The sequence below is a fragment of the Mus caroli genome, chromosome 14 (assembly GCF_900094665.2).
Source record: "Mus caroli chromosome 14, CAROLI_EIJ_v1.1, whole genome shotgun sequence".
NCBI classification, from domain to species: Eukaryota; Metazoa; Chordata; class Mammalia; order Rodentia; family Muridae; genus Mus; species Mus caroli.
Window position 1 is genome coordinate 10,765,739 of NC_034583.1, and position 8,969 is coordinate 10,774,707.

General features: G+C 41.7%; 1 protein-coding gene and 1 long non-coding RNA gene across 13 annotated transcripts in view; one reads left to right on the plus strand and one right to left on the minus strand.

The window, feature by feature from the left end:
• Positions 1-8,969, plus strand: part of Thrb (thyroid hormone receptor beta) — a 388,991-nt gene that overhangs the window by 272,100 nt on the left and 107,922 nt on the right. For all 12 annotated transcript variants that reach the window (XM_029469084.1, XM_029469083.1, XM_029469081.1 and 9 more), the window contains one exon: positions 754-817. In XM_029469084.1, the coding sequence (XP_029324944.1) occupies positions 796-817 (22 nt within the window). In that variant the 5' untranslated portion in view covers positions 754-795. The remainder of the gene's footprint in view (positions 1-753; positions 818-8,969) is intronic.
• LOC110308861 overlaps positions 7,437-8,969 on the minus strand; it is a 93,085-nt gene continuing 91,552 nt past the window's right edge. Inside the window, exon 3 of the long non-coding RNA XR_003834806.1 lies at positions 7,437-7,655. This is a non-coding gene — a long non-coding RNA (uncharacterized LOC110308861). The remainder of the gene's footprint in view (positions 7,656-8,969) is intronic.

The window sequence follows — 8,969 nt, forward strand, 5'->3', positions numbered from 1 at the left end:
TGGGGAGGAGTGCTGGAGGGTGGGGAGGAGTGCTGAAGGATAGGGAGGGGTTCTGGAGGATGGGGAGGAGTGCTGGAGGGTGGGGAGGAGGCTGGAAGGTGGGTGAGTTCTGGAGGATGTGGGTAGTGGTCAACAATGGGGAGGTGTGCTGTGGGGATGAGTAGGTAATCTGTATGGTTGGAAAAGAGTGCTGGAGAATAGGGAGGAGTGCTGTGAGGATAGGGAGGAATGCTGTAAGGAGTCTTCTAAACTCATGAACTCACAGCAGCTATGGTAACTTGCACAAATCATAGCCAGCAAGATCAGTCAACTTGCCAGCAGGCAGCATTAACTGTACTTATTTGATTTCAAAGAAAGAAAGAGAGAAGGGAAGGAAGGAAGGAAGGAAGGAAGGAAGGAAGGAAGGAAGGAAGGAAGGAAGAAAGGAATGAAGGGAGGGAGGGAAGGAGGGAGGAAGGAAGGAAGGAAGGAAGGAAGGAAGGAAGGAAGGAAGGAGACATAAACATGAAGAGGGAAGGGGCATATGTTAGGGTAGGTGGGAATGTTGTCAAAGAACAAATAAAATATATTTAATAAGTAAGTGAAATCATGGCACTCAGGAGGCAGAGGCAGAAAGATCTCTGTGAGTTTGAAGCCAGCCTTGTCCACATCGCAAGTTCCAGGCCTGCCAGTGCCACATAGTAAGACCCCATCATCTCTAAAAAGAAGTCAAGTGCAGATTTTAATGTATGCATGCTATTTTGTCTCTTTTAGGGAATGCCAGTACAGAAGATGACCCAGCATGACTACTAACCTATGACTCCTAACAGTATGACAGGTATCTTTGTGTCCTTTCCTGATTTACATTGTGTGTCTTCATCTGTGTACACACAAAGTGAAGTAGTGGGGTTCTAAAGCCAACCTGAGAATCTTAGCAGCAATTATTTCTAAGCTATTAAGTATTATTACTCTCTCTTCCTCAGAAATGATGTCATTGCCAGGAGGATGACCTAGGGGAGATGCTAATTTCAGTGAAATGCTAGTGTTCAGTCCTCCTATGATCACCCCTATGCACTGAACTCATTATTCTTCCAAGTCTTACAGATTCACATAACAAATGGTTCTGCAGCCTTAGTCACCACAAGTCAGTATATCTTCCCCCAATGAGAACTCCCTGTTCCAGCAGCAGTAAATACAAATGCAATGTGTGGAAATCACATATGGCATAAATGAGCTATGAAACTCTTAGCAGGGCCAGAGAGAGCCAGACACACCCGACAAGCTGCCATTGCTAAGTTCCCTATGCATACTTAGGGTCCAGGGAATGAGCAAATACCAAAGGCAGAAAAGGTTAGGTATAAGCAGGCCCAGTGTACTCTGGTTCTCCCTGAAGCTAACCACACTTGATTATTAATGACCACTGGAAAGAAGGCACAAAGGCAAGGACACCCACAGATTTTGAATTAGAAACATATGTTGGAAAAGTAAATTTTTAAATGAAACATCCAAATTTTAAAATATCTACATTTAACTTTGGAACTATCAAAGATTCATGGACCAAAATGTGTCTGCTGCCCAAAATCAACCCATGAGCTCTCAGAGCATGGCAAGGACTCTACCTTCCAGCTTAATTCCAAGCCAATGTCTGACCTCTTAGTTGCTATGGCAGCAGGGAGAATGCCCATACTCCTCTGCACATCATAAAACAGTCTGGCTTTTGGGATTTGTTCATGCCACTTCCCCACCCTAGAATGGACCAAATGGCCAGTCAGTTCCTTTGAGAGTCCATTCTCTAATACACCTGAAAACCCAAAGCAACTGTGATCAAACCATTATCAACAAAACATCGCACCCTGCCTCCCTACCCATCAGGGCTTGAACTCTTGATTTGACAAAAGATAGAGCAACTGGGCAAACCGGAATGGCTTGCACTATTGGAATAAGGGCTCAGAATTACACACCCTCTCCACAGGTTACTTCATGTCAGAAAACACCACTCCCCCTTCTGTTCCACTGACAACAAGGTCAGGTTCTTCTTTACTCGTCTCACCCACTTCCATGCAGAAACCATGAGGTGGGAAATTATTGTGACTCCATCTCAGCCTCAGCCTCCACGTGCCCAAGGATCTAAAAGGCAGCCCTGGGCAGAAAGTGTGACAATCTCTGTCTCAGTTCCTACATATATGTGAAAGCACACAGGCAACAGACAGCAAGTCATAGCACTGCAAACAGGGATGCTGTTCCTGTCGGAGAAAGTCTGAATGGTCTCATGAGGTACATGGCAATAGCCCTGTATTCCACCATGAGTTGCCCATGAAGATGCTTCCAAAGGAAGAGACTCTAGAGAACCTACATCCTGAGACATAGAAATAGCAATATTTTATGTGAGTGTGGATAATAAGATATTTGCTTGCTGTGGGAGGCAGATATGTAATGATCATTCATCCATGTGCCTCTAGAACAAAAATTGACAATATTGATTGGTTGTTGCACGGTTGGTTGGTTGATTAAGGATTCATCTGATCTCTGGTTATAAAAGGCAGTAAATAGATATTCTGCTTCTATAATCCATTCAGTGTCTTGTCATGGGTCCCCCCATCCTGCCACTACAACATGAAGAGACTTCAACTGTACATTACTAAGTAGGCTTGACTGTTTTTTAGTGAAACTCAACCTACACACCAGGTGGAAGGCCTATTTTGGCGATGGGCTGTCTTTGCTGGTCCTCTCTGTAGAGTCCCCAGTAGGCCTGGAGGATTCCTCTAGCTCACGTCAATGCTGAGCAGAACCCGAAGCTGAAGCTCTGGGCTAGGAACCAGGGCTGCTACTAGACAGAGACTAAGCCAGATCTCCACCTTGCAGGCTGAGCTGCCTCCTAGTGGGAGGGATTGGCCTAACTTCCAGTATGCTTTTTCTCCAGAGACTCAGGCAGCTGCCTTCACAAAAAGAGCCTACTCCATAGATAGGCTGTGGGTGTGAATGGGCTCAAATAAGAAAATCATTACACTAGAGGCTTTTATTTGTGTGTGAAATGAATCAGTTCTTTTTCTCCCTCTCCTTCACTGCAGGCTCCAGCCATAGCATCACTGGATGCCTAAAGGGAGACCACACTAAAGACGAAAACCATTGGAACCATGCTTACTCTAGGTGCATAAGTTAAAAGCCAAGTATGCATTCTTTCTCTTCAGAAAGCATAACAAGTACCATGGTTGTTAAGCATTAAAGAACATCAATTAACTCTTATGAGAAGACAGCCAGCATTAAATGAGTGGAGTTAAGAATGACGAGTCTTCTTAACAGCAAGCCAGCATTTCATACAAAGCACTGGTTCTCAACCTTGCTAACGCTGCTACCCTTTAATGCAGTCCCTCACGTTGTGGTGACCTTCAGCTGTAAAATTATTTTTGTTGCTACTTCCTAACTATAAATTTGCTACTTTTAAGAATAGTAATATGAAATAATAATAGCAAGTATCTAGCGTGTAGGATATCTGATATGTGACCCCGGTGAAAGGTTTGTTCAACACCACCCCCTCCAAGGGGTTACAACCCACACATTGAGGGGCAGCGGTGTAGACGCTTTTTTAGCTACAAAGCTTGTGAAATGTGTGTTTTGAATGTATTTGATGGAAATGTGTTTGTTTTCTGGAGTTAACATCAGCTGTTGGAGCTGGGTCTTGCCAAAACTTCATCTCACTGACTTGCCTAATCTGAAATTAGGACTATATGACATCACTCACTGAATAATTCTTAAAGAGGAAGGTAAGAAAGTACCTTCATAAGATAGTTTATTGGTTGGGCAATTAAGCTCTGTTTCCAGGTAATCCGAGGGAATAAACTAGACATTTATGATACCATAATGAGCTTTATTTTGAGTAAAGCCATGATTCACAGCACAAAGGGATTGGTTCTAAGATGTGAACATTTAGCATTCCTAACAAAGCGAAAGCTTTTTGGCCTTATTTAACAAACCAAGAACCTATACTCTGACAGTTTCTGAGGCTGCAGCAGCCAAGATTTGTAGCATTTGTGTAGAGCCTCACTTCATGAGACTAGGATGAGCATAAAGTTACTTGGTCTTCCCAGGCCTGTGATAAAAACTACCATTAGTGCAGACACCTGGGCCTGTGATGTAAGTCACACTATTACAGTCAGTGTGGTACTCCTGGACCTGTGATGTCAGCCACACTCTGGCCAGCCCTTGTGATTTCACCAGCACTTCTTCCTCCTGGCTGCTTGCTCCTTCCACCTCATCAGCATCTTGTTCATTTTCTTTATCTGATTCCCTTTATGATCATTATTACTGAGGGTCTGAGCACAGGGCTGCTGCAGTGATACCCTGGGCTTGCAGCAGTGGGCTTAGTGTTTCCTTCTGTGTGAAGTTGTTTGCTACGAATGACATAACTGTATTTACATTTTTATTAACCCTGGAATTAAGCATTTTTTACATGTTTATTGGCCACTCACATGAAGCTACCTGTCTGTATTTGTTACTCTTTTCCATCGTTATCTTGGCCTTTTTCATTATTTGTGTAAGTTATTCATATACTAACAATATCACCTCAGGCAATCATTCAGTTTCTCCAAATATGATTGATGTGCCCCCACCTCACGCACTCCCTCCCAGACCAATCCACTGCACCAGGAATCTCCCTTTGAGGGAATGAGAACCCTGGTTTTCATTCCCTTGGAGCACACAGCCCTTAACACTCCCATTCCAGTGGTATAAGCCCCAAGTTAGCAAAATAAACATCGTTGGGAATTTACCACTTTGAAAAACAAAGGAAAAGAAAGTTGGGCAAGTCTATCATTTTGTATTTTCTCCCTGTTGCATGCAAGGCAGAGAGGGGTAAAAATCTCCACACCGTGTCTGCACTAAAGAAGAGACCAGAACCTCGATTCATCTTCTGCATTCTTCACCATAAGCAGTAAAAACATCAAGACACCACAGAAAGTGCCTCGGTGTGTACCAGTAGAGGGAGACTCTGGGCCTCCTAAGGCCAGCTAAGGCAGGTGTGGTGAAGTGGCTCCCGAGGTTACTGCAGTGGACTACTGAGTTTTTGAATTATCACTTTCCGATCTTTGGGAAACTAAGTTAAACAAGTCTAAGGAATGATGGTATTTCTCTTCTTTCCTTTCCATTTTTTGTTCTTAATCGAAATTCTTAATCTTCACCATCAATCTACATTATCAAATCTATACCAATCTCCCTCTAAGCTGTCAATCTTTATCCCAGACATGAGTGAGAAATTCTCATAGCTGTGACTCTCATCTGTGATTGACAGGCCATGGCTCCTGAACAGGAATCTGAGCAGTGTGCACTGTCTCTTACCTAAACAGCCATCTAGTCCTGGCCTCTCCAGCTCAAATCTCAGTCTTTTGGGAAATGGTTGACCATGGCCTTTCTTGTGGAAGAATCAGTGACCTCAGAAGGAAGCTTGGTCTGTCTTACATAGCTTTTGTGACTTAGTAACAGGTCAGGTTGGTCCTCTATACCTCTAGTAGATTGTTTCTAGTCACACTGGTGTTTGATGTTATGGGAAGACGCTTGTTGTTGCTGCTGTTGTTTTGTTTTAAGGCCTCAAGGGAACAAGTTTTCTGGAGGACAGCACACATAGTTTTGGCTTGGACTGTACATTTAATCAATTTGAAGAGTTTTTAAAAACACTAATCTTTCCTCCAAGCCCCTGGTGAGAGACTGAGACACACAGGAATCTCTTCACCCAGTCGGCTATTATGGAGTTCCTGATAAATGACAGGCACACAGAAAGAGTCCATCAGAAATCCTGTTCTACAGTTACAAAAACAGATATGGGAGGTACTTGTACTTTTTTAAAGAAGCTTCTTTGGTAGAGAAGCTTAAATGTCTATAGCTCATCCCTACAATTCAAATTTAGTTAAGCTGTCCTGAAAAAATTTTCTGTACAGATTGAAGCTTTTTTTTCCAAAAAATTGAGAAATATCCAAAAGTGCTTTAGTTGATCTTTATGACTTTATGAGGCTATAATGAACAGGATGGCCAAGGGGTCCAGGTAAGGGGAAATTTGATGCAACATCTTCCTTGCTTCAACATAATCCAATGCAAACTGCTATGTCTGTTGCCGATGCTTCACATTAGACATGAATTCCTACTGTGGTCAGATCACAGGGACCCACCTCAGACTTGTACTGGACACTCAGTACTCCCCAGGATGTAAACTTAGTGAACATGATTACATCATGCAGAAAGAGACAGCAAGAAGTGGTTGGGGGATGGTTTTTAAAGTCACTAATTCCATTTTATTTTATTTTATTTTATTTTATTTTATTTGTATAGGATCAGATTGTGGTTCCTGATATTTTTCTGCCAACCAATTCATATTATTTCTTTATGCCCTTCACATTCTTCTGGACTCTGTTTCTAAACATGTTATCTAAAAACAACATTTGCTAACAGAATTCATTCGCTTATTTTTAGTAAGCTAAATTACACTTAGAGATGAATCTTACCTTTTGATGTTCAGGATGAAGTTGCCAGTATCCCATTGGATCTAGGTGAAAGTTTTTCCATGCCTTTTTAAGGGTCAGGGAACACAGGACTCTTAGTGGACATGGCCAGACTGCTTCATATCCTTGTATCATTTCCCCTGAGCATTTTTAAACTTTAAAATTTCTCAATGTTTCTTTCTGCCAGCAGGGTTTTTATAGAACTCAATTAAACTCCATTTGAACAATAAAATTTAAATATTCTTAAATCTCAAATTTCTCAACTAAAAGTTTCCTATACTATTTATCTAAACAGAATATAAATGAAGTTAGCAAGATCCCAGTTATGCCAGCATTGCCTTTAGGCAGTCTTTTAGTATTATTGTAAAATCAAGATGGATCTATAAAAATGAATATAAAAAAGCCTCTACACAGTAAAGCATAATGAAAATATTCATGATGAGCTCAACCTATTTGATTCCATGCCCAAAGTTAAAACAAGAAACAATTGGCAGAGGCTAGAAAAATGGCTCAGGTCTTAAAAGTACTTACTACTCTTACACAGGACCTATATTGAGTTCCCAGCACAACTGCCTTTAATGCCAATTCCTGGGGATGTGTACACATGTGCTAGACAGAAACTCATACAAGCACATACACATAAATAAAAATAATAAAAAGAAATCATTGACCTAAACTATAATATTATCAAATTCCTTGAGTTTTTAAATAAAAACTGTTAATTAAATTTAACACTGGCATCCAAGACACTGTATAGTATATAAATATGGGTGAGGATGGCCTCACTTCCTGAGCATCCATGAGCACAGATCACGGTTTCTGAGCACATGAGGACAGAGGACACTTAGAGACTCTGCACTCGGTACACCTAGATGACATGAATGTGCACTGATACTTAGCATGAGCCTTCAAGCATCTCGTGCCTGAGGTCTCTCATGGATCCAGCTGGATTTCAGAAATACATAGAAATATAGTAGACAGAGCATTTTGGAGTTTATTGTCCTCTGTTAATGAGGTAATACTTTATGCTACAGTAGCCACACTTCTTCCCAAACCTCAGTGACTTTATAAAGCAGAATTGTAATCCTGATGGTAAGGCTGTGTGTACTTGGATGGCAGGTGACACTTGTCACCATCTTTTGGAGCTCCATCCTTCTTCAACCCCATCTACTTCTTGGGTTTCAAATGTTTCTACAAAATAAGAAAAGTGACTGAAGATGAAGAAAACACACAAGACCCAATAATCCTGTCCGTCCTATTGGCTGTAACTTAGACCCATGGTCATCTCTCACTGTAAGGGAGGCTGGGAAATGAAGTTGAGCTATATTACTAGGTGTGGAGCATACAAATTTTGATTATGAGTCTGCGTCTCAAGTGACAACTCAAAACACAGTAGTACTACATAGGTGTCAAAGTACTTGATCTTTATAATGAGGAAATTGTTTCATTTTAAAAAGAAGAAGAAACAAACAAAAAACCCACTTCAAGTTGTTTGACCCTTCCCAGGCAAAATCTACATTCCTGGGACAAGGACAAGGAATAGGACAAGAGTAGTCTGTTGTGCAGACCCTAAGAAAGCAACTATAACTGCATCTGGAGTTGAAGTCACACACATGTCTTTATTTTTAGCCTTGTGGCTTGACCTCATCACTTCACCTCTTGGTCCTCATTTTCCAATAGGAGGACATGTAGAGTGCATCTTAGACTTATGTTGGAAACCTACTTCAGACATCCGTAAACATGGATTAAGCACCTGTTCTATGAAGTCTCCTATGGGAAAGTGCAAAATTCAGACAAGAGGCAAAGAGTCAGAGCATGCAGTGTGGGCAGCGTCCCTCCCTCCACTGCCTGCCTTACAGCTCTATAAGTCTCTTCCTTTTCAGTTGTATGCTAAGAAGATAGGTTTAGCCCCAGAAAACCCAGTTAGAGTGTTGTTACCAATGTACCCATGAGATAGACAGGCAAAGTAGATCTCGATTGTCTGGATTGAAAGGGCAAGAATGTTTATTATGCACAAGAAGGATTTTAACTTGCAAACTTAAAATATAATGATTCCAGATGCAAACAAATACTCCTTCAGTGTCAGAGAAATATGAAAATGAAGAGTCCTCTCCCAGGCTCATTACCTTTACCTGGCTTATCTCTCCCTGACAAACCAGGAAGAAGGTTTTCAGAGATGCTCAGTGGCTTCCTAGAAGTGCCCACCACCCTGCCTGTCAATAAGTCAGGAAAGGCATACAAGCCACCAAGAGAAGGAAGTTGACAACCTAGCTGCCTCCCAGCCTGAGACAGCCTCACATCTGGCCCACTTCTCTCTGCCTTTGCTTTTCTGTTTCCTGTGTTGCCCAATAGGACAGAAGCCCTTTATATTCATTTTGTTTGCTTGGTAGTCTGCTCATTTCACTCTTGGTCTTCTCTTCTCTTCTCTTCTCTTCTCTTCTCTTCTCTTCTCTTCTCTTCTCTTCTCTTCTCTTCTCTTCTCTTCTCTTCTCTTCTCTTCTCTCC